Source organism: Emys orbicularis, chromosome 10, assembly GCF_028017835.1.
Source record: "Emys orbicularis isolate rEmyOrb1 chromosome 10, rEmyOrb1.hap1, whole genome shotgun sequence".
NCBI classification, from domain to species: Eukaryota; Metazoa; Chordata; order Testudines; family Emydidae; genus Emys; species Emys orbicularis.
The window spans coordinates 13413957-13440096 of NC_088692.1; the positions used below are offsets into that span (position 1 = coordinate 13413957).

The window sequence follows — 26140 nt, forward strand, 5'->3', positions numbered from 1 at the left end:
ACTTTAACGTAATAGTTAGAAGATTTACTCTGAGGGTATAACTACACAGCAACTCGACACCCACGTCTGGCCCGTGCCAGCCAACTTGGGCTTGTGGGACTATTTCATTGCTGTGTAGACTTCTGGGCTTGGGCTGGAGCCTTGTCCCTCCCACCTCACAGGGAGCCCGAGCCCGAGCCGGCTGGCATGGGCCTGATACCGGTGTCTAGTTGTTATGTAGACATACCCCGAGGGACAGGCAATAAGCACCACATGACCGAAGTTATCCCACACAAACAGACAGCCTGCAGAGAAAGTGTTAATGAGGAGACTTAACCTTGCAGAACTAAAACAAACAGATTTAGGAACATGAAGCTGAAGTCTAGAGGAAGCAAGAAAACTGCATTTTGAAAACACTGAAAAAATTACGGTTTGGCAGTGTCAACCCCCTTCCCACCTCCCCCTGCCCATGCAATTTCCTGGGAAGAAAAAAAAGACCAAAACAGAAAAATCACAGTTACCATATATACCTGTATATGAACACTTCCAAAGGAAAAAAAAGGTGCAAGGACAGCACGTGAGCATAAGAGAAACCAGCCAAATTACTATGGAAGACACCAAGGTGCAGAAGGTGAAATGGATGAAAAGCCACACAAATAAAAAGCCCTGTGCTTTTTTCTGAGTAGTGGCTTTGGAGGAGACAGAGGAAGGGAAGACCACTAAAAAGGTACCTTTAAATTCACAACCCATGTTCAGCAAAACCATTTGAAATAGTTGCACTAACAGTGATGCAAAAGATGTTGCAGTATATTTGATCAATCGTAGAATCTTATTCATGTAGAAAGGGGTGTTTCCTATTAAAAAAGTGTGAATACAAAATTATTTCCCTACACAATTTAATTCTCCATTTATAAACTACTTGCATTTCCACCTGTTGATACCAAGCTAGAAATGGCTAAAATTTTAGTTACTTATCCAGAGATACAAAATTTGTGGAAGTGTAACAACTATGAGTGGTGCAGGCTTGACAGGCCTTACTGCTGAACTTCCCCATTTATCTATGGCTAAGTATACCTAAAGCAACAACAGTGAAAGTTCCCAGAATGCTGGCATGCCTAAACCATGGCCTGGAGTGACTATTTTCCCAGGGCAAAGCTCAAGCTACAAGCCTTTCCTGGTTAAATGGGACTGAAAACTTGAAGACAGCTAATCACTTTCGCCAACATTTAAATTGTAATTAATTTCTTATCTTCAGAACTCAGGATTTCTCCATGCTGAACCCATGAACAGTTAGCATCTCAAAATCCCAACCTGGAACAAAAAGGGGCTTAAGTTGAATTCTTGTTGAAACAGGGGGCAGGGAGGAAGAGAGTGTTTTCTCCTCCTCCCCCTTCATACTTCCAAGTGGAAGGAAGCCAAATACAAAGCTTTTCTAGTACTCAAGGCAGTTACTACTAGACTTTTTCCTCTGTATCTTCTCCTCCACTTTGGAACACACACACAAAAAATAATTAGCACAATCATCCCTGTACTCCTGCTTTCTTAAAAGCTTTGGTATTTTGTAGCCAACCAGCATTTGGCTATCTTTGTTTCAACTGCTGAAGTATCCTCACAAATGGGGACTTTCTTCTACACAAAACTCTCGGGAGAATCTTGCGAGAGATGGTATTAAAAAAGAAAGATTTCTAGACTCCACTGTCCCATTTAAATACTGAAAGTTTATTAAACTTATGTAAGATCAGGGTCCTATTGTAGAAACATATAGCAAGAGGCAGCCCTTATCCCACAGAGCTTACAATCTAAATAATTTCCCTTGCAACCTCCTGAGTTTCCCTAAGAGAGTCAAGAAACTGACTTCTTACCATTCAGGATATGCTACAACAAGGGTCACACCTTGGCCCAGAAGGGATAGCAACTGAAACAACCCACAATTCTGAAAATGAGGGCAACAAAAGAGCATGCCTTCCTCCTAAACTGATCTTCGAGGAGACTACCAACAACCAAAGAATACAGATGAGGTGTTGGGATGGTAAAGGATGTCAAACTTTCTGCCTTCCAAAGGAAGGCTCTTAACAAGAGCAATATCCAAAGGGAGTAGATTAGCCTGGAAAAGCAGAACTCCATATAGGTAGCCAGCAGCCATACTTAAGAAAAAGTTCCAGAAATTGTACACTGAAAAGGAAGACTGCTGAAGCCACAGCCTTTCCATTTTGGGTCCTCCCTCAGAAAAAATTAGAGCCCTGTTAGATCTAAGGTCTGAGAAGAGGGCCTAACTTACAGAACACAATAAAAATTAGAGTCTATAGAAGGAAAGAGAAAACAATAGAAGGGATTTTTTTAAAAAAATAGATCTTTCTATAGAGCAGATGATATTTACAAACAAACAAAACAAACAACTTGCTGATTATGTTTGGTTGTTTTTGTTTGTTTAACTCTTTTGATCTCCTATTACTGGTGAGTTATAATGGAAAAGAGTTTTAAAGCGGAATTTGAGTAACAAAATGGTAACCTGACCCTCATTGTTATAATGAAGTGTAAAGGAAAATCATCTACTGCTAAGAACCAATACTGTCTACACCACCATGTTAGGAGCCTAATCAATTTGAAAGTATGAACTATTTTCTGCCAGATTCCGTATCATTTTATTTTGATGTGGCACATTTATATTCCTGTAACTGTGTGGAAAATTCATATGGTCAGCTTTTGGTGCACAGCAGACATCAACTCCATAAAGTGTAGCTTGATGCAAACAAAAATTCGTCATCGGATGTATGCTAATTGGTATTTAGAATTCAATTAGTCTTGTTAAATTCAACAGGGGAAAAAAAAAATCTTTATACCCTCCAAATACATGTAGCTTTATACATCAAATAAACAAGACATTTACAATACCACAAAAAACAAAAGGAAGAAAATCACTTACTAGACTTATATTTTTGGCTTCTATCCCTAGAGTAAATTCTTGAAGATGGCATGTGAGAAGCAGAGTACGCTGTGAGGACCTCTTTCCGTTCAGAAAGCATACTGCAGTCACTGCAAGTATAGCCATTGATCATGGTAGTCTGTGTTTCAGCTGTTGCTATATCACCATTTCCCTGAATCACTGTTGTGTCCCCACCTGATGTATCAAAAAAGAACAATTAACCCATTCATTGCAACCTATTAATGGGGTGGGTGGGGGGGAAGGGAGTTGAAGGACTGCAGTTACCTTTAAGATCGCATTCATCATCATCAAGCCCTAAAAAACAGAAGATTTTCCTACTGAGTACAATTACAGGGAAGTCTCCAGATTGCAAACTAATATAGCTAAATTGTACTCAAAACAAAAATTTCTGGTTATTTCTAGAACCCACAAAGGAAAAGCATTTTAAGATTAGAATATTACATTTATTCATTAACTGTTGTGGGGGACTTCAATACATACAGACATTTTTGAGGTGACAATTTACAGTTACATTATCTACGAAGAGGAAGGTTGTGGCCAGAAGAAAATTGAAGCGCCAATATACGTCATTTCTCAGCTCCCGTGTGATTGTTGAGAAGGCTAGATAATTAGAAACATATGCTGTTTCTGTTGCTTAGTAACCATTTTTTACTACAACCACAGTTCAATACATAAACTGGAAGACCTAGCTAAACCAGCCATTGTCAAATTTAGCACATAATATTAGACTCAAGTTACAGTACAATTTCTTCCAATTCAAATCAGAAACAAGCAGCCTGTAACTGGACAGCATCGTAAAGTCCAGCCCTGTTTCTTCTCAGAAAGATGAAGAGTGGAAGGAAGGAAGGAAAGAAGGAAGGAAGGGTTTTTGTTTTTTGTGTTTTTTTTGGGGGGGGGTGTGAGAAGGGAGAGAAATAATCCTGGCTGGAAAACTAGTCTCTTGTTTTTTCTTTTTGGGGAAATTTAAAGTGTCAGTAACTTGAAACCTCTAGAGTAACTGAAGTCTAGTTTATTTACACACAAATTTGTACAGTAAGCTACATTTCCACAGATTAAACTGAAATAAGATGTTGGTGTTGTGAAATTGGTTAACAATGTCAATTATTGTATATTTGGGATATAGACTGATAGCACCTTGTATTTAGTAGATTCCTAAATTATTATTTTTTATTTAAAAAGGTCTTTACAAGGATATCTGCATTTCAGCTACCCTCACCCTCCAAGAAAGGAGGAAGTAAAGGGCATGTCTTCACTAGCAACATGAAAGCTCTGCCACGGCACCAGTGCTGGGAGAGAGCGCTATAAAATAACCCACCTGCACAAGGGGAATAGCTACCAGCGCTGGGAGCACAGCTACCAACGTTGGTTCCCTGTCTACACTGGCACTTTCCAGCACTGAAACTTGCAGCGCTTCGAGGGGTGGGGGGTTTCCACACCCCTGAGCAAGAAAGTTGCAGCGCTGTAAAGTGCCAGTGTATACAAGCCCAAAGACTGAATTTCCTTTTGAGCATCAAAGCCATTCCTAGATCAGAGGAACTGCTACAGCAGATAGGAGCTCCCTTCTCTCATCCCGCCCCAGACCTACTGCATACAGCTTCTATGGTACATCCCATCCATGTCACAAACAAACAAACACATAGACCCAGAGTAATCTAACCTGGATCTCTACTGAGACACAAAGTATCACCTGAAGCACCAGCCTAGCAATAGCCAGATCAACCAGGTCCTTGTCCACAGTAAGTCATTTTGAGGAAAAAGCTCTCCCTAGAAGGACCCAAAGAGGTATTACACCAATACTACTAATAGAGCCCCTTTCTTATAGGCAGAGCAGGACCAACATCTTCAACAACAATGCTGCTCTTTTTCTGCCCAGTCTGGCACCCCTTATTCCAGACTAAATGGGATTTTTGCATGAGCAAGGAGTAGAGGATCAGACCTTTGTTCAGAAAGGATTACCATCTGAGCAGTCAGAGACTGAAGCCTTATTTATACTTAAACATTTTGCCAACATAGCTATGTCAGAAGTGTGGTATAATGGCAAGAGTTCTTTTGCTGGTATAAGCTGCACCTCCACTAGAAAGGGTTGCTGGAATAGCAAATCTTTTTTTAGTGTAGTCAAGGCCTTAGTAATATGGATTTTTCTCTCTCTGTTCAAGAGTCACTAAATTGCTCCAAACTAATCTTTCATGACCAATAAATGCACATTCTAGATAACCAGTCTAAACTTTCTGGTGGAAGCAACATAAGTGAATGCTTTATCTATACTCCCTTTCCACTCATCACTCCAATCTACTCTTGATGTTCAAGTGACAAAGCTGCATCTTAATTAGAAAGTAGAAATCATTCTACAGTTCTTGCAATCAGGCAGGCATGTCTCCCTTTTTAGGCAGCTTGATGTATACAGATTTACACCAGTCTTTTCTCTTCTCTCTCTACCTTCAATGTCTCATACAACTGATAACTTTTAAGAAGTGATTAATTGCAGGTTCACTAGCCTCAGAGTACTATAAATAAATAGCCATGTTACTTCACGATGCACACAACTACTCTGTAGTTTGTTTGATCACAATTTATATAAAACCTCTTTTTAAAATCTGCATTTAGTGTACTGTTGCCAGGAAAACATGTTAGCGTCCCAAATGCAACTGTGTCTAGGCTTGAAACAAGAACCTATTAATTACAAAAGCATAAAAGAAGTGTCTGTCGAAAGGTGGTGTAATGTGAATCACATAATCCAAATATTGGACTAGCCACACAGGTGCCTAGTCTCCATAATCTTTACTTCTGCTATCCACTGGAAATTTCATTGTATTTAAAAATCTACAACTTCACTAACCTATGAACACACATACAATAACTTCCTGCTTCTCTGTTGTGACTGAACACGTTTCACACATGCTTATTTGTTCATGATAAAAGTCACATGTTGTAACTTACTTATCTTTTTAACTAAACTTGTTATCTAGGATTTTTCTTTATGATGCTTTCAGTATGAGACTCCAGCTGAGCTTCAGAAATGACAATAGTAGAAGAACATTAAATCCACAGAGAACATCTTTCTAGTGAGCATCTTTGCTATGTTGAGGCAGTACATTTTGGTTGGCATATCAGTCTCACTGTGCAGCAATAATATGTTAAACATTTTATTCAAAGGTAATGTGTCCTCTGCCAAAACTGTAGTTAGAATTTAGACAAACATGGCAATAAGTATGTTGCTATCAATGTTCTTTAGGCAAGGAAGCTTCTACCAAAAAAAAAAATAAAAAAAAATTGAACCTCAAAATAGCTTTCACATCACAGGCTGGCACAAATATTCAAATGTGTAGTAGCAATGTATTACTTACCCCAAAAATGGTCAACTTCTGTTTGCTCCTGAATCAAAGATTCATCCAATACAGTAGATACTACAGATGTATCACTGGCATGGCTATTGAAACTACTTTGGCTAAAAATAGAAGAGCTGGATACATTTTTTCTTGGAGTATTTTTCATAGTGACAGACTGCTTGCTCATACTTTTGCGCTGCTTTGCTGTTCTAAAGAAAAAAAGGCAAACATGAAGAGAAGCCATAACATTAAACACAAAAGAACATACTCAAAAGGTAGTTATCAATGGTTTGTGTCAAACTGGGAGGGTGTATCAGTGGGACCCAGCAAGGGTCAGTCCTGGAACTGGTGCTACTCAATATTTTCATTAATGACTTGGATAATGGAATGGAAAGTACGCTTATAAAATTTCAGATGACACTGAGTTGGGAGGGGTTGCAAGCACTTTGAAGGACAGAATTAGAATTCAAAATGACCTTGACAACTTGGAGAATTGGTCTGAATTCAACAAGATGACATTCAGTAAATACAAGTGCAAAGTACTACACTTGGAAACGAAAAATCACATGCACAACTACAAAAACGGGGAACAACTTGGCTAGGCGATAGTATTGTTGAAAAGGATATGGGAGTTATAGTGTACCACACAATTCAATGAGTCAACAATGAGATACAGTTGTGAAAAAGACTAATATTCTGGGGTGTCTTAAACAGGGGTGTCTTATGTAAGAGACGGGAAGCAATTGTCCTCATCTACTCAGTACTGGCGAGGCCTCAGCTGGAGTACTGTGTCCAGTTGCAGGCACCACACTTTAGTAAAGATATGGAAAAATTGGAGAGAGTGCAGAGAAGAGCAATCAAAATAATACAAGGTTTTTAAAAAAAGTGACCTATGGGGAAAGGTTAAAAAAACTGGGCATGTTTAGTCTTCTTGAGAGAAGACGACCAAGGAGGGACCTGATAAGTCTTCAAATATGTTAAGGGCTATTGGAAAGAGCCCAGTGATCAATTGTTGTCCACATCCAGTGGAGGTAGGACAAGAAGTAATGGGCTTAATCTGCAGCAAGGTCGATTCAGGTTAGATATTAGGAAAAACTTTCTAACTAGAAGGGTAATTAAGCTCTGCAATAGGTTTCCAAGGGAGGTTGTGGAATCCCCCTTGTGAGATTTTTAAGAATGGTTTGGACCAGGGATCCCTCGGCCCGTGCCGCTTCCTGCAGCCCCCATTGGTCTGGAGTGGCAAACCGCGGCCAGTGGGAGCTGCGATCGGCCGAACCTGTGGACGCGGCAGGTAAACAAACCGGCCTGGCCCGCCAGGGGGCTTACCCTGGCAGGCTGCGTGCCAAAGGTTGCCGATCCCTGGTTTGGACAAACACCTGTCAGGGATGGTATAGGTTTAGTTGGTCCTGCCTCAGTGCAGGGGGCTGGATTTGACCTTTCAAGGGCCCTTCTAGACCTACATTTCTATGATTCTATAAGTAAGCTCTAAGCTCCGCATTTAGTGTGTAAGAGTTTAATTTTTGTATGATTAATTTTAGTCTGATTTAAGTACTTCATATTGATGGGGATACAAACTGCACCGAAAACGCTTTTTAGGTCAACCAGTTTCACTGGTAACCAAAGCTACATACAAGATGAACATATGGTTTGTCTCTCCTTGCTCTCAGCATATATGCAACTGCAAACATTTCAGGCATTTTACTCTAGACTACATATTGAATATTAATTGTATACTTAAATTTTTGTATAGCAGAGTTTGGCATGTCTAGGGGGTTAGACTATATGACCCTTGCGCTCCCTTCTAACCCTATGATTCATATACCCAAATGTTATATGTTAGAATATCAGAGGAGTAACTATCAACAGTGTACAGTTTCATTTAAGGGCTGTAGTGAGTTCTTATGAAGAACAGTCAGCTTTGTATGTTTTGTCATCTGAATTTTCATGATTTAGGTCGCAATCCTGGAAAGACTGATTTACCTGTGACTTGCAGTGTGTAAAGTTGTCTCATTGACTTCAGTGGGACGAACCGTAACCAGGTGAGTGAGCAGTCCCATTTATGTCAAGGGGACTACTTACAATGCAGACAGTTGAACAAGTTTTAGAGAGTTAGGATTATAAATTTGCTTATATTACAGTCACTCTCATTTAAGATGTATTTAATTTCACAGTCAAAATTGTGTCCTAAAATGTTTAACAGAACAAAAAATGTTTGTTTCACTGGCAAAAAAATTAAAAGGCAAGTATTCTGAAGACTAGATTAAAAAAAAAAAAAAAGTAAGGCCACTGGCACTATTGAGTTGGTGCACAGCACATTGGCCACAGAGTTCTCATCTCAGCCAAATGCAACAAAGCTGAAATTTAGTCCTCATTCTACTGCTGAAAATTATGTTTAATACTGAGGAGGAGAGGAAGCCATCTTTTTCCTTTCAGCAGTTTTTTCTGTCTAAGATTAAGACAAAATTCCCTTTGTACAAGACTAAAACATGCAATCTAAGCTCTTTAGTTATAGTTTATTTCAATTTTTACTACAGTAAGAAATCGAAGAGTCTCTTTTGCATTGCCACATTCCAACATTAAGTCTGAGTTCTGGATCAGCCACGAATTATTAAACATGATTAAATGGGCAAACCTATAATCTGCCAATAGGTAACTTTCATTACATTATTTTTATTTTTTTATATCTATATCTATATAAAGTCTGCTTACCTGGATGATTGATCTGACAAAGACATGTTTCCAATATAGGAATTGCTATGAATGTTGTCATTTTGGGCATCATCTGTTGCATTATATCCTGCAGTGACCAAGCGTAAACTGCGTCTTGACATTCTTGGAGAATCAAACACTGGATCCAATTTGTGTTCAGTCTCAAAATCCAGAGCAGTTGAAGAATAACTTGAACTAAAATAAAAATAAAGCTGTACGCTAACAGTTTTTAAGATACATTTCAATGTATCAGAACTTCCCCCCCTAAAGAAAGTCTATGGTTTTTATAAATTCAACTTATCCCCACTTTGGTCCTGATTCTGCCCAGAGACCCACACAAGCAGTTCCCAGCATCCACACAGAACTCTACTGACTTCAGCAAAGGTCAGTATGGGTGTAGGGGTCTACGTAAGCAGTTCTCACTGCAGGATCAGGGCCTAGGAAACACTGTTAAACATCCAACAAAAGTTACTAGCAAAGTAATTGCATACTTCTGTACGTACGATTTAGATAAGCAGATTCACATATATCAACAAGCAAATAAAAACAGCACTTTACAGAGAACCCCTCTGTAATGGTATCAAAATAATTATTCATAGGATGTGAGAGTATGTCCAACATTTTCTAAATAGTTGCTGGGAAAGTATTCTCTGAACTAAAGCTGAAGCAAGTATTCTATTCCAAGTGGGCTGATTTGTGTCATGCTTTACGTTCAAGCCAAAAGGTGATTTTTCTACCTTGTTAAAATTCATCATGAAATTTGAGTTAAGACACAGTGGAAAAATATTTACACATTCCAATTCTAAGCCAAGGTTGCAAACATTTTGGCCTAGCTCAAATAATTGCTGATATCTAAACAGTTGTATGCGAGGCAAGTTTATAATTCTAAACTATTCGTAAGAAATGAGGACTTAGGCTGAACATTTGTATAGGCACATATATCCAGAGTTGCACCAGTTTCACCAAATTGTTTTTTAAACCAATTTAGTTAACAGGTGCAAAAGGCTGTGGACAGTTCTTAGTTGGTTTAAAATGGTGCAAGTTTACATGCAGAGTGGCTCTGAATTGTTTCCTCAAAACTATACTCTTAGCACTGAAGCAGACTGAAATAATTCACAAACAGAATTCTATACTTGACGATTCTCTTACACAAACAGAGATAACTATAACTAGGAGAAGCATGCTCTAGGCAGTTTTGAGTCTCGAGACTAGCTGGGAAAAAAGTGAGTAACAGTATACCCTACTCTAAACCAGGAGACAGATTTGGTGCAAAGCACTAAGATTTGTATTTATACAAGAAGGAAATTTTCGTTATTCAGACTCTTAAACAGAATAGATAGCTAGAAAATGTTTTGGAGTAAGAAACCAGGCTCTAATGCCACTAGATGTTGGAGAAACTGTGATTGTATGCATGTAATACCCAGAAAATTTTAACAGGACATCTGTATCTGTTCATTCCAAGATCAAACTGTTACAGGGGAACGTCCCACTGAAATCTAATCTCTGCTGGGCCACTGGCCAGGTACAAAGTTGATTCCAGAAAAAGAGAACAGTGGCAAATTACCTCAGGCCTGGTGTATACTTAAAAACTTCAGTCCACCAAGCTACATCAGTCAGGGGTGTGAAAAATTCACCAGCATGTCAACGGCCTCTCCCCTTCTGTTGCTGTGTCTACACTACAGTGCATAGTCTATTTCTGAGCAGTTCAATGAGATATACCAGAAATGGTCAGTTTCTCTGCAACTGCTCAGAACACTGCAGGTAGCAACAAGCATGAGACTACTTACACCTATTGTTCTACCTATACTCTTGTAACCAAATGGTTTGCTCAGTTTATTAACAGTGTCTTATCCAGATGCCACTGCACATAATACAATAAATAAATACAAATTTAAATTGACAACTCAAAAAAAAAAGAAAAAGAAAAAAAAAGAAGTTAAACACACAAGTTACAAGATACAAGATTAACTCTTTCCTAATGTCAGTAAACACCTTTAAAATCACCCTAAAATATACAAAAAGAAAAAAAAATTAGGAGTACATTATTTCATTTACGTCAGAAGTAGACCCTCTTTCATATACATTTTTCTTATTTTTATGGCTGACCAGGCAAATGCCTTTCAAGAGACAATACAGCCTTCATCTACTGCAGTCACTTTTCTGTACAAACAAATCAGGAGTAGAATCTGTAATGATTCTGGACATCTGAATCCAGGTGTAAAACAGAAACCCGAGCTCATCTCAAGAGAACACATCACACAGTTTGTTTGCACACACTTATATTGCACCAGATACTTAGATCAGACACCCAACATCAAATTTCCCCTCTGAATTTCATTATAGCAGGGCAGAGGATGCTTGTGAGAGAAGATTTGGGCCCCAGTGTTTAGTTTACATTCTTCCTTGTTAAAATTTGTGATACTTATAGGATTTTCAAGAGTAGTTAAAGTTAGTTGAACATAAGCTACACAAAGACATCTAAAGAGGGAAGAAAAGTTACCTAGGAAACAAACTATTTCCTGTTACTCATTCCTTCATCATGGAAGATTAGAAAGATCTCAATAGTTTATTATTAATTTGAGGACTTCCCTGAACAAATGTTTCTTGCGATTTGATTTGCTATTTGCACTTGCCACTATGCATCTGTTTTTACTCATCTTCAGCCAGTGATACTACAGATACCTAATTCACATGAAGAACACAAAAGTACACAGAACAAATGACAGCTGTAACTAGCTTTAGTTTTCATTAGCAAAAACTTGTACTTATTTCAGATCTTAATATCATGGGATTGTTTTGTACTGATTCAATTTTAAGGTCTGAATTCACACTAAGTAAATAATTTAAAACTTCATGGAGTCATTAAAAAAAACAAACAAACACTTGCACTTTGGCTCTACTCTAGTATTAAAGAGAGCTACTACACTTCTTAAACAAACCAAAGTCGTCTTGGACTTCAGTGACACAAATGGGAGACTAGACTTCGAGGTATTGTCCATTTCCAGATACAACTTCCATATTTTGGACGAGGGTTTGTTTTTCTTGTTAGGGAGACCACTGAAAGCTTTCCTTACATATGATAGAACAATTTATGGTGTTCAAGTTATTTTTCACAGAATGTATATCATTGCTTGAAAAATTTGCTAGATATCTACTGCCTAAAGAAATAAATCTACTAGCAAGAAGCAACTATGAATGCTGGATTATACTTGGGTGTGATGGAATTCAAAGAAGACATTGCAGCCTCTTGCCCCTATGTATGCATTCTCAGTTGCTCATAGATTTCTCCACTATTATATAGGTAGTCTTACTTTTTCTTCTGTTACCTTTGCACTTCCCCCACTCCTCCCACCCTTTATGATCGTTTTTAATCTATTTAAAAAGATTCCAGGAATGCCAGTGTCATTCTGAAGGCTATTATGTCTGTACAGTCAGTGTGAAGAGATGGAAGCAGCAGCAAGCAGGGTCAAAAGCTCTTTCTGTTCAGGATATCACCAGGCTGAATCATTACTGGGTCGGTTTTGAGGTCTGTTACCATTCAATTTTTAAGTTCTCAGCCATTTTCAGCCCCCCCTCCACCCCCCCCCCCCCCCCATTATGAATTACACCGTGACAACATGGGCTTTCATCTATTAGTGGTGGCATAAAATTACTAATCTCAATGGAGTTAACTACCAAGTTACACTGATTTAAGCAGAATCAGAAATTGGTCTACTAAATTTACCATAAATTTAGCTTTGTGTACAGGGCAGTGCAAGTGAGCCATTTTTCAAGTGTTCTTTCGGATAGTTTCTTATTTTATAGAAGTTGCAATAAAGTAGGTAAAGCAGCTCCAGTCCACAAACAATAAATTGGAGAACAACTCCAGTGGATACAAGTGAGCTAAGGACTAACCATATACTTCTGAGTTTCCAAGCAAGTAGATTACCAGCATATCACTGCTCACCTGTGTCTTTCTTCTGGTTAGGACATGCATCAGCATGGATAAACACCTGTAGTGACAAGTTTGCCCTAGAACAGTTACTCCCTTGCCCTATTCCAGACAACATAAGCAGACTATTCTCAATCAATGTACTGCTTCTAATTATTGATATTTTTAGGTTCGTGTTAATTTACTGAAGTATGGATTGAATGTATTTGGATTAATCTTTTAGCTAAGTGAGTACAAGATTCTTGTCTACAGGTTAGACATGCATGTATTTTATTTATTCTCAAGACCCAGTGAACATGTACTTTAAACTTTCACTACCATTTGTACCATTTTCCATATGGAGGGTGAAACGCACCTGAACTGTCAGAACCACAAATCCTTTGAGAAACAAAACGGGGCTAAATTTGGAGGTCAGTCTAATTAAAGTCTGTAAATTACACATTAACAAGGGGGTGAGAATCTGAGGTTCAATTTACATGCTGGGAAGGCCGAAAGGTGTAAGACACGTCAGTCTAAATATTCCTGTGATTGTGGCCCAAGATATAGAATGCTAATTAGTACATCACCATTTTCTCAGTACAGGTGCCAACATTTAGGATTACATAGTAATTCCTGTTAGTATTAATGGAGGCTCCCATTAATAAATCATAACTGAGGCTATTGACAGATTTGTAGTATTTGGATTTTCCCTACTTTTTACTGAACATTACTGTCTGTTTTCAACTTGTACAGAATATACAAATCAACTCCTCTGCCTCAGTTTTCCCCAGGAGTGAAATTAGTATGCTATAAAAGCTCTCTTTCTGGGGTAGTTCAGTGTTTGTAAAGCCCCTTGAGACCATTAAACGGGAGAAGGGGGAGGGAAGAGGAGGGAGAGGCATAAAAAAAAAAGCAACATGAATACAAATACCCTGTAAAATAAACTAAAGCTAAAAATTAACACTCATAAGGAAGCAGTTTTGCACACCCTCCCTTCTGTAGGGTTTTCCAAGTATCACTTAATCCAAGGATGACAGACTTGTGCGAAGAAATCTTTATATACTATAAAAACACCTCAGCATGCAAAGACTGAGATGGTGAAGTCCTGCTCAATCAACGTTCCTTGAAGTGGCTAATAGGCTTTGAAGTTTATACTCAGGACCTTGAATGCAGAACTCAGTATGCCAACTTCCTCTCCTATTTTAATGTTTCAAGTGTTGCCAAAGCTTCAGATGGTATTTTATTATAAATTACAATTAGACAGAGCATTTGCAGATACTTTCCTGCGATAGGCTCTGAAATAAGATTCTGTATTACGAAAGTTGCTATATCTTAAACCAAAGCTGCCTGATGCCTCCAAGAATAGATTAATTGCCAAACTTCAGCTTATCAGCTTTTATCCCTCCCTCAGCCAGTTGTTTACCTACAATATGTAACGTGACTGAAAGCAGCCAAGTGGGATGCTGTGGAGCCACAGCAAGTTTCACTTGCCCCCTTATCCCCTCCAAAGACAGAGCTAATCTCATCCTCACAAGATCTTCACCTATATAGAAAAAGCAAAATGCCCAATTTACCTTTAGCATCTCATTCCCCTCTCATATTCAAAGTTGCCCTACCATTCCTTTCATCAGGGCCTGATCAATCTTGTGGTCCTTCCTCAAGCAAGACTCCCCATCTATTTCACTGAGAGTCTTGCTGAAGTAAGCACTGTAAATCAGGACCTGTCATGGGGTGGGGGGAGGGAAAGGTCATCAAACACCTCCAAGAGGTAAACAGGGTCATGACTAAAAGTTTATCAAGCCACTGAGTTTTTCTTTAGAAGAAAAAATTAAATTACTGCCTCTCTGCCAAGACACTTGAGCCTGCACAACATAAACTTAAAACCAGTCTCAGTTTCCTGGAATAAACACCAAGAGCTACTTATTCCCCCTCATCCCAGTTACAATTCTATTTTCAAAAGAAGCTGGCTATATGGAGAGGATACAAAGGTATAAAAAGACTTTTGGTTTAAGGTGATTATTAAGAATAGAATGTTTCATGTTCTCTGTGTGTATATATATCTTCCTACTGTATTTTCCACTACATGCATCCGATGAAATAGGCTGTAGCCCACGAAAGCTTATGCTCAAATAAATTTGTTAGTCTCTAAGGTGCCACAAGTACTCCTGTTCTTTTTGCGGATACAGACTAACACGGCTGCTACTCTGAAACCGGTATTAAGAACACAGTATCTCAAATCAGGAGGAAAAAGAAATGAGATTCTAATTTCATGCATGTATTTTTCAATATAACTAGAAAATGTATACGATTACAGAATTGTTTTAAAGTAAATTCTTTCAACAATAAGTCTGCCAGCTCTTCATTCATCATGTGAATTTCCCAGTACCCGTCCCTAACAGCAAGTTTTAAAATCCCCATCCCACCCCCTGAAAGTGATAATCCTGCTGTTTATAATGCAAGTGTAAAGATATCCTCCACTAACTTTCATTAAGTAAAAATATTTCTTGATAGGAAAAAAAGATATGTAACTTTACTACAGGTTTAAGAGTGATAGGTCCTTCCATGCCCTTTACATATCCTTCAGATACTTTCCTGAATTTAGAAAGCAGATCTGCTTAAACTCAATCTTGAATGTTTATCTAAAAGGTGGGTTTTTGATTAGGGAGATTCAAGTTTCTCCTTTCAGTTGGATAATATGGAGCAGAAACTATACTATCAAAGTAACTTTGCTAATGTGAAGTGATTTAGCTAATGAAAAATGGACTATAGAGTGGTCAGTTTAATATCCCTACCAACAACTAGCTCACCAAATTCAGAGAGTTATAGCTACAGTAATAGTCTTGCCAAAATTTAATCAACAGTTTACTTTGGGTGGAATTTCACATTCAGTCATCTACTGGAGTCAGCAACAATTGCATATTATAACTAACGGGAGAATTTGGCCTTAAGTATTTGTTCTGTGAGTGACATGCTTATCCTAATACGGTTTACAAATAAGTTATTCTGATTAACTACAATGAAGCCATACAAACAGAGATCCATGTATGAATTTTTTAAAGACATTATAAACAAGACAACAATGGTATCTAGGTGCAGGGTTAGGCCAGTGTATTCATAGAAATAATGAGTCATTATCTTAGTCACCATCCTGTTGGTCCAGAACATACAATTTTCCAAATTAATGTGTACATTTATCTCCAGAGAGGAAACAAGATTAGACATTGGTATCTATAACATACCCTTAAAAAATATATATATCTATGGTGTATTTAAAAAGTAATTACTTACCATGACAGCCAAGGCTTCTAGGATTAACAGCATTTTGGAGTGTTTATAATTTATCCATAAGAAATAAAAATTCTCACCTGAGTGCATATGTATAGCCAGTGTTCTCTGGCACACATTGGGGTGGGGTGTACGTGTGTAGACGTGAAAAATCCATGGTGATTGTTTCAAATCATACTGCAAAAAGGTGAAAATAAAGTGATGCAATGGTTTAAAAGTATTTAAATTCAAGGTAAGAGCCCTTGCTTTGTTCAGCCTGTGTTATGGAATGTTGCAAATACTGCAGTAGAAAAAATTTCTCTCGCATCAAAGAACTGCATTCCAACATACAAAGTTGACTTTAAAAAAAAAAAAAAAAAAAAAAAAACACTTTGCTGCTGTTGCTAGATATCCTTATCAAAGCTGCATGAACCTAATCTGTTTCCTCTTGAGGACAGTTTTCCTTCTGAGTAGACCTAGATAGTCTATTTTTTGGTATTTACTGAGTTCTGTGGAATGCCATCATAAAATATGTCAAGCTGCTATCACTCTAATTATACCACACCACTTTCCAAGTGATTGACCGATCCCATATTATGCTATTAAAAAAAAAAAAAAAGGAAGATTTTACAATACCTGAAGTAATACCTTTAAAATATCCTCAGTAGCTCAACGACCAGCCCTCCAATTATACACTATTTCCTAAGTGATTTTATTAGATGCTTTGCCACCTAATCCTATTGTAAGTTACATATTTTATATACAGGAAAATGGTTTTCTTTAAAAGTCTTTTGAATATCATTCACTAAACAGTGGAGAGTACTTCTGAGTTCACTTTCTAAAAAACAAACAAACAAAGGAATAAAATGAGGGGCAGTTCAGTATTTTGTAATTGGTGCTAAACTAATCTCCTGAGTAAAAACACTCATGTACACACCCAGGCAGACCAGCCAACAGCAATCTGAGTCACACAGCTAGTGTTAGGCACATTTTCCTGAGCTTCTTTCAGTTCAGGTTTCTGAAGGGACTACTTTTAAAGATCTGATTCAAATCTGTATGTGTCTTGAAGGAAGAGAAGGGAAATAATGTTTTAATTCATGCTAAATATCAAAACACTAGTAAATAAGGCATCCAGGAAGATTTGATGTTACAACACGAGGAGCTCTGTAGAGCAGCACAAATAACTATGGGCATGGGGGAAGAAAGATGATGCAAGCCATGCTTTATAAGGATAAAACCTGATGCAAAAAAAAAAAAAAAAAAAAAGTTGAATTAGCGACAGGATTAAAGATCATTCTTATTAGAAAGACTCCCTAGCAAGACAGAATAGATTCTACTTTTGAATTATGTTGGGCAATCGTTACAGCAATGGTGCTGTTCATGTCAATATAGTTAAGTCTGCCAAAATTTCCATTACAATGCCCTATTTCTGAGAGTTGCCAAACTTGCCATAATTTATCTGTGGGGACACACAAAAAATGAATATAAGTTATAAAATTATTCTCTTGCTTAAAATTATTGTCATAAGATACACTTTTGCTCTCCTTCAAGCACTACAGTTCAGTAAATTGACTAGATTAATGTATTCATGAGCCTGAAATAATGTGAGAATAACCAGAATAAAAGAATAGAATCAAGCACTGAGCACATTTTAACTCTTAGACCCAAAATTTCAGACAGGTCTCCCCTTTTGCAGGTACAATTTGTGCCTGCAAATAAATGGGGACACATTAGTAGTTGGATAACTACCTATTTGTTCCAACAAACAATTGTAGGTGCAAAGACACAGGCACAGTTTTTGCAAGAATTAAAGAGGAGACTAGGCTTTTGAAATATAGTCCTGGACGTTGCTATGGTGGTGGTAACAGATACCAGAAGCTATCACAGCCATGTATACACCGCAGTTCCATCACTGCAGCTCAACCAGCAGTTGCACTGGCAGGAATTTTTTTTGCTAGAATTCCTTGATGTAGATATGGTCTCTAGTTCCTAGAGCAAACATCTCCCTACAGATTGTCCCGGCAGTCCAAATCAGCTGCCACACTTCTATGGTAATCTGTATTGGCCTTTGGAGACCAAAGATAGAGCATTTTCAGAGAAGAGGTCTCCTCAAAACTTGTTAGATCTCCTGATCCAGAGCACATCTGTTTTCTCAAGCTTTTTACCTGACTGGGTTGGTTTTTGTTTGTTTTTTTAATAGGAACATTTTTTGACTGAGCACTACTGGCTTTTTAATGAGATAGCCCATACGTTTTTGGCTAGGATAGCCACCATATAGAATGTAATTGTTTTGTTTTCAGTAAAAGGTGGCCAGAGGCTATGCAATGGGTGGATTTAAAAAAAACACCGTTTTTTGAATTAAAAAAAATTAAATAATCAGATTTTTTTATTTTATTTAAATGATGTTTCTCTTTTAAAAAAATAAACCTCTTTAAAATGGAATCTGAATTTAATACAAAATATATTAAAGCCTAAATTTATTATCTCTTAAAATGTTTAAATAAAAAAATATATATATATACTGAATCCATGAGCATCTATCAATAAATCTGAGTTAAAGTGTTGTGCTACTGGGTGCAAGAGACTGGCAAACTCATCCCAGGCATTAGGACCCAGTCTCTGACTCCAGGAGACACCATCACGTATCTCATCAGAATCATCCATGAGCCCACCTGGATGGCCTCCTACTCCTGTTTTGTTTCTGACTGCCTGAGCTCTGACTGGCTCAGTTCTCAAGCTATGAATATTTATGACTCCACCCTGCAAGAAAAAATTATTCTCCAGCTCCTGGAGAAACACTAATCTGCCCTCTAACTACCTGCCCTTGCTTCTGGATGGTTTATGGGCACTTCAAGTAAATGCCACAGACAGAGATACAAACAAACTAATCAATTAGTTTCTCAACTGCCTCTCTCTATCCCTAAATACAAAAAAAAAAAAAAAATACTGCAGGTGCAAAAGGCCTGTGGGTTACATGAGCAGAAGTCTTGGACTGTTAGTTCTCTTGTTTTTCTTTTGTTATGTAACAAGGGAGAAGGAGCTGAGTGTGCAGCCAGAAAGGAACAACACTGATGTCAAAGAAGGGCAGTGTAAGAAGAAGGAACAATATTCTTCCAAGTACAAACTCTAGTGCTTATTTCAACACCTGGGAACTGGAGGGAAAAAAACCTGCCATGGCTGCAGGTCATAAAAAAAGACCCTATTTGGGAATTTATTTTCAAGAAATTCCTGTACCTCTGGGTAAAAAAAAAAAAAAAAAAAAAAAAGAACATATGCCAATTGCAAATAGTGCAACCAAGATGCAAGGCCTGACTGTCAGAATGAAACATTATGAAAAATGCTCCTCAGAAGGCAATGACTGAAGATGATGTGGCCACATCTGAACACACTGAATCAACCAGTTAGTAAACTTATTTTTGCACCATTCTTATGGATTGCTTACCATTTTTTACTATGCTAGTGTATGATAAAGCAGTCAACATTGGACTAAAGAGAAAAGCAGAAGATAAGCGGAGTATACTAAAACCTATTTCCATAGCCTTGGACAAACTGCAGAAAAGATTGTTACTGTGTTGCTGATGGTTAAATTTGAAAAGAATTTCAAGAGAGAAATACCCAACAACAAAGTTAAATTGCAGGCAATAAAGAAGAAGATGGAGCCATCTCATTTTCTTGCCAATATTCTAACACTGAAATACCAGGGTAGATGCCTAACAGCAGCAGCATCTTCTTTCGCAATGACATGGACATCTCATCACCCATCAATCATGCCAACCATAATAAATTTCAGGGCTGGAGATAAACTATTCCTGAAGTCACACCACTGAACTGACAGAAGTCACTAACTAAGTACCTGGAATCAGAGTAAGTGCAGCTTTTGACAGCAGCAGCCTCTTCTGCAGGCACAGAAAGAATATTTTCTTCATTTCATTCAAAGTTGAGAAATCAACTGAAATCAGTTGAAAAAAAACAGGAAAACTTGTCTCCCTTTTCTAGTCTATGAATAAAAAATGATGAGATGGGTTGAGATCTAGTTTTAAAAGTTTGCAGGACAGCCTAAGCAACTTAGGAGACTGTTGCCTAAGTCTCTGGAAAATGAGACGAGTACGAACTTAAGCTCCAATCACTTTCACTTAGGCATATTTGAAAATTTCCCCAGGCTGATAAAATAATCAGTTTAATTCATTGACTTGTTAATCCCTCTGTTCCTTTATTAAAATCACTTAGATGTAAATGTGAAACATGTTTTGATAACAAATGTATGTATCCAAAACATTTAAAAGTTGCTTTAATAAAAATAAATTTTATATGCCATGTGTTTAAATTTATTACCATCTTAATGCAGCTTGACAAGTCATAAGCAAAAAGAAAATATCTAGTAAATAAGCAATAGATCATTCACCATTTTCTAACATACTCAAATATAAAATTAATAAGAATCTGAATATTAAGCTATGTAATTGCTCAAGTAAATATTATTAAAGTGTACCCTCCTAGGTAGCAAAAAGATGTACTAAATCTAGAGTAAAGGCTCTATTTAATAGTCGTATCAACCAATGAGAATTCACCTTTTTTTTTTTTTAAGAAAGTAACAAATACAAACAGAAAAGTTGATTAAAATCAATAATTTAAATGGAAGCTTTCCACTTGGTGATTTAAATCGGGATTTAAAAAATCAATCCACCCTGACCTATTTTATAAATAAAAAAAGCATACCACTGTATATTACATTTAGTGTACAGAGTGAGGAAAGCTCAGATTTAGATCTGGACTCATTCTTTCAATTCACAAGCCTGCAAGAAACTAGAAACTGTAACAATAGTGAGTCTCCAGAGTTAAGAGTGCAGCCTTGTAACTCAACAACAAGCATTGCAGGAAGTATTATGTATGCTAGTAGCTGTAGTTAGAAGAAAACTCTTTCCCCATCCCCTACTGATACTGCTAGAGGAAGGACTATGCAGTACTGTTATAGCCGTGTTGGCCCCAGGATATCAGAAAGACAAGGTGGGCGAGCTAATATCTTTTATTGGACCAACTTTTGGAAGAACAAGGAAATGAAAGAAGGTGCAGGGCAGAGAACCACTCATCTTCTATTGTTGTTACGCTGCCAGCTATAGTCAGGTTTCAAATAACAAACAGAGCCCGTTTTAGAAAACTGGAGGCAGGCAGTCTTAGGCTCTCTCCATGCAGAACAAGAGAGCCTAGTTAGCTTCAAATTTACTCCTTCTCAAGATATGGGTAAATAGTAGCTTCAGATACTATATTGGCCCTTGAGTTCCCCTGCCAATTTTTCAGTTTTAGAATAGTATTTTGCTTATTTTAAAAAGTGGTTTGCCCCGGTGGTTTTCAACCAGGGGTGTGCATACCCTTGGGGATATGCAGCAGTCTTCCAAGGGGTACATCAACTCATCTAGATTTTTGCTTAATTTTACAACAGACTACATAAAAAGCACTAGCGAAGTCAGTACAAACTAAAATTTCATACAGACAATGGCTTGTTTTACACTGCTCTATGTACTATACACTGAAATGTAAGTACAGTAATTATATACCAATCTGTTTATTTTCTAATTATATGGTAAAAATTAGAAAGTAAGCAATTTTTCAGTAATAGTGTGGCTGTGACACTTTTGGATTTTTATGTCTGATTTTGTAAGCAAGTAGTTTTTAAGTGAGGTGAAACTTGGGTACAGAAGACAAATCAGACTCTTGAAAGGGGTACAGTAGTCTAGAAAGATTGAGAACCACTGAAGAACCTAGTGAAACGGCAGAGGAGACTGACTTTATACAAAGTTTCATCAAATGCAAACAGTCTCAACCTTAATAGTTTTATTAACTATATGATATAAAAAATAGACAAGTGATTAAGTTGGTTCTGTCCCTTTACTAAGGGAAGCTATTTTGGCTGAAGCAAATTAGGACATTTTAATCCACCCTGTGCAGATAAATCAAACCATGTTACAACCATGAGATGTACTTCTGCTCAGGTGTTACTTTGTTTTGGATGAGTAGAAAGGGACTGCCTAAGGGTTAAATTCTATACAGTCCCCGCAGCTAGATCTTTGAAGTTAATACCTGCAATGTTGGGTGTTGGAGTGTTCCTTATTTACTATTCATATTATTTAGCTGGAGATAAATCTCTGTCCAGAAAACTTTTTTAAAATTGCAGTTGTGCTCTCCTTTGCTTCTTTTTTATGTATAAAGAATGCCTGAAGCAGTTCCACCCCCCCAAAAGCGTGTACCTAAGAAGCATCAAGAATATCAAGTCTACTCATCCCTGATTTTGCTGAAGTACGGATGTCTCAGAGCAGGTGTATTGTTGTTCTCACACTCTAATTGAAGCATAGGTATTGAATCTTTACCCCGACATTCTCTTCAACATTTAGTAAATCACTGGAATTAAACTGCTATTACAAGGACACCCCACACAGACTGACTAGGAATCCGTTCCTCTGCCAACTGCTCAGCTTTCAGTCTTCGTGATATCATTTCAGGAACTCTCTAATCAGTCTTCCAAAACAGACAAAACCTGAATTTCCAATGCAAGAAGATTCAAGGTCTGAGACTTTTTTTGAGAAAGTAGCAACAAAGCACAATCCCATTTTTTCCTCCTTTTCCCCCCCCAGGTCCTCTTTAACAAGGCAGCCACATTCTACTTACACTGTAAGGGTACTGTACTGAATCAACAACAAGAGCTACAGAGAGACCTTAAAACTATGGACAACTGACTTGTCTGTCTGCAATTTGCCACTGGGGCTGAATGTGGACCAAAAGGTACAGGTACTCTGCAAGGAGCATTTCATCAACAAATCACATTTCGACCTGGCAGCTCAGCTGATTTCATGCATCTGACACCCACAAGTGTCCCTCCACCTAGAATGCTAGACTACAAGGGACAGATTTTAAAAGGCACAAATAGGACATGGGTGGCAAGCTCCCTTCTTGCACCTTTAAAAGTCCCCCCCCCCCATCTTTCACCCATAGTAACATCTATTTGATTTCCTTTCTCCTGCACCTCCACCCACACAGTTTCTCCTTTTCAGGTTTTTAAACAAAATTAAATTAAATAGCTAGAATTTAGATAATTTCTGATCCCTTTAAAAAAGTTCTGTGAGAAGAAAGACACTTTGGGAAAGCTCATCACTACTGAACTGTATTCCTTTATATTTCTGCTAATTAAAAAAAAGTGAATGCATGTACACTAGGGTCATCTGGCCTTTGGTTCTCATGTTACCACAGGGCAATCGAATCACTAGCACAACCTCCAATCACAGATTCACCACGTAACTGCCTGGTAACAGCAGGAAAAAAAAAGTATCAACTTAGCTTAATTTGTTGAGTTCAAAATGAAGTTTAGAATGTTAGTCCAACAACAGGGGGATTCAGAAATGAGGTATGCCTCTTTATCTGTAATGTTTTCAAAAATTAGTAGCAAGTATGAAGCAGTTCTAATGGCTGACTATATTGAACAGAGCTGTAAGAGGATTCTTTTGCTTACAAGCAATAGTATAAAAGTCACAGCTATGGTTTTCAAAAGTGAGTACCTAAAGTTAGAAACGTAACTGATTTAGGTACCAAAATGTGGAGTGATTTAATTTTCAGGAGTGCCAAGCACACAGCAACAATTTTGAAAAAAAAGCAGGTAATTACTTTAAGAGCCTAATGTTAGACAACAATTTTTGAAAATATTGGCCCATGCCTCTGAAGATGTTTTACCCACTATTGTTAGGAGCAGCACTTAGAACTACTGTAACTGAAAGATTAGGGGGAAATGTTCTGTTTTTCCAGTTTCTTTACTTTATATAGTAGAGTGCTGTCAAATACATAGTCAATTCCCTATGTTCAGGTGAATCTTTCACAAAGTAACAGGAGCAAAAAAGAAGCATTTTAATAAAGGAGGCCCCAAAAACTGACAAAGGAACCTACTTTTAACTGTTTATTCTGACTAGACTTCAAGTTGATGTGTCATGAGGGAATACAGCAGACACGAAGTATAAGCTTTTCACAATACTTAGCTGCTTAGATGAATATTGTCAAGTTTAGTAGGCCCAAGGTCCGACTTTCACTGCCTCTATTTCCCTCCTTCTCTCTTGAAAAGTCTGTTAGAATGATGGGAAGGGATGGAGAAGAGTGAACGAACATAGGGCCATACTGGGTCAGACCAGTGATCCATCTAGCCCAGTATCCTGTCTTCTGACAGTGGCCAAGTCCAGATGCTTCAGAGGGAATGAATAGAACAATTATCCAGTGATCCAACCCGTCATCCAGTCACAGCTTCTAGCAGTCAGAAGCTTAGGGAAAACCAAAGCATGGGGTTGCATCCCCGACCATCTTGGCTAACAGCCACTGATGGACCTATCCTCCATGAACTTATCTAATTGAACACAGTTATAGTTTTTGCCTTCATAACATCCCCTGCCAATGAGTTCCACAGGTTATAAGAACAAACAAGTTATTTACAAAAAGTCCAAAAAGACCCAAACTAGGTTTGTGAGGTAACTTAGAGTACAGGAAAGTAACAGACCAAAGTATAAATTTCAGCCAAATAGGGTGCAAGCAGACATTGCATAGCTTCCACACATCACTTCTGTTATAACACATCAATCTCATAGTGCAACACCCTAGCTCCTCTTGGAAATGGTTGGTTTTGGGGGAGAGGAGATAATCTTCTGAAGTGGCATCAACCCATGGCAAACCAACAGAGTTGGTGGTGTAATGAACCCTGAGGGTGCTATGACAACAGGTGATAATACAACCCTTGAGTTAGCTATGCTACAAGGGAGGAGATGGAGTTCTGGAAGCACTGCAAAGGGACCTCACCTCTGTACAGATGGCCGCAGATGTGGGCAAATCCAAAGCTGTCAGGCCAGCAGCATGATTAAAGAACCATGCTCCTACCCACTGCCTTGTGCTAAGAGGCCTCTCTTCCCAAAGGGGAACTATAACTCTCATTTTCCATAGCTTCAAAACCACAGACATATTCAATGAACTGTCCCCAATGAAGCCATAAGAGTTTTGCCATTGACTTCAGCAGGCCCAGGATTTCACCCTTTGACTTTTTTACCCCCTCCTTTAATAAAGGTGACAAGGCCCAAAGGTACTGGCTTTTTAGCACAAACCTGTCATGACAAGCACATTGCACCTTGCTTTCACAGTGCACTTACAGGGACTAGGATGAGCCCAAACTTACAGTCATTTGTGACTTATGTGATTCACGTACCTATGTGGCCTCCATCACAATAACGTCTGAGTGCTTCAATCTTTTCTTAGTGTTTTATCCTCACAAACACCCCATTTTACAGATGCGGAGCTGAGGCACAGAAACTAAGCAAGTTTCCCAAGGTCACACAAGAAGTCTGCGTTGAAGCAGGGAACTGAACTCATGTCTCCCAATTCCCAGGCTACTGTCTTAACCATCAGACCATCCTTCCTATCTAACATTCAGGAGTGGGGAAAAAACAACAACATCTTCATTGGAAAAAGACATTGGACAAATGCTAGGAGCAAAATACAAGGCTGACAGCCTTGTAAGAGCAAACCCTTGTTGATGCATTACAAATGGGAAATTAGATTTGGTAAGAAAACGGGTCTCACTTTTGAGATTACCAAGAGTACATAGAATAAGATTTGACAGCGTTACTGTAAACAGAATCTGCTATTTTAACTCTACACTTGAAGGCAGACAAACTCATTTAAATTATTCATATAGAAAACATGCTACTACCATAAACTCCAAATAAGCTTTGCTAGACCATGGGCTCTCATTTCATTACTATAAATATTAAATGATGTAACAATTCCTAGTAACCAACTGTTTCGACTTATAATTTCAAACTTGAAACTCTGCTATTGTTCACAATAAGCATTTAATACTAATGTTGTCCTATTTAGTGAGTAGGAATCTAGCCATATGAAATTCCTATATAAGTGATCAAATTAACTTTGTATTTATTTCCATGGAGTGTATCTTTAATTTTTGCAATGTCTTCCCCACATATCCCCAAAACT

The 26140-nt window shown here is 38.0% G+C and overlaps 1 protein-coding gene across 1 annotated transcript in view; it reads right to left on the reverse strand.

The window, feature by feature from the left end:
* SUN1 (Sad1 and UNC84 domain containing 1) overlaps positions 1–16489 on the reverse strand; it is a 45145-nt gene extending 28656 nt beyond the window's left edge. The window contains exons 1-6 of the mRNA XM_065412583.1: positions 16234–16489; positions 8959–9153; positions 6268–6458; positions 3188–3217; positions 2903–3097; positions 711–833 (exon numbers count right to left, since the gene is read on the reverse strand). Coding sequence (XP_065268655.1) covers positions 711–833; positions 2903–3097; positions 3188–3217; positions 6268–6458; positions 8959–9153; positions 16234–16310 — 811 coding nt within the window. The 5' untranslated portion in view covers positions 16311–16489. The remainder of the gene's footprint in view (positions 1–710; positions 834–2902; positions 3098–3187; positions 3218–6267; positions 6459–8958; positions 9154–16233) is intronic.
* Positions 16490–26140: the final 9651 nt, after the last annotated feature.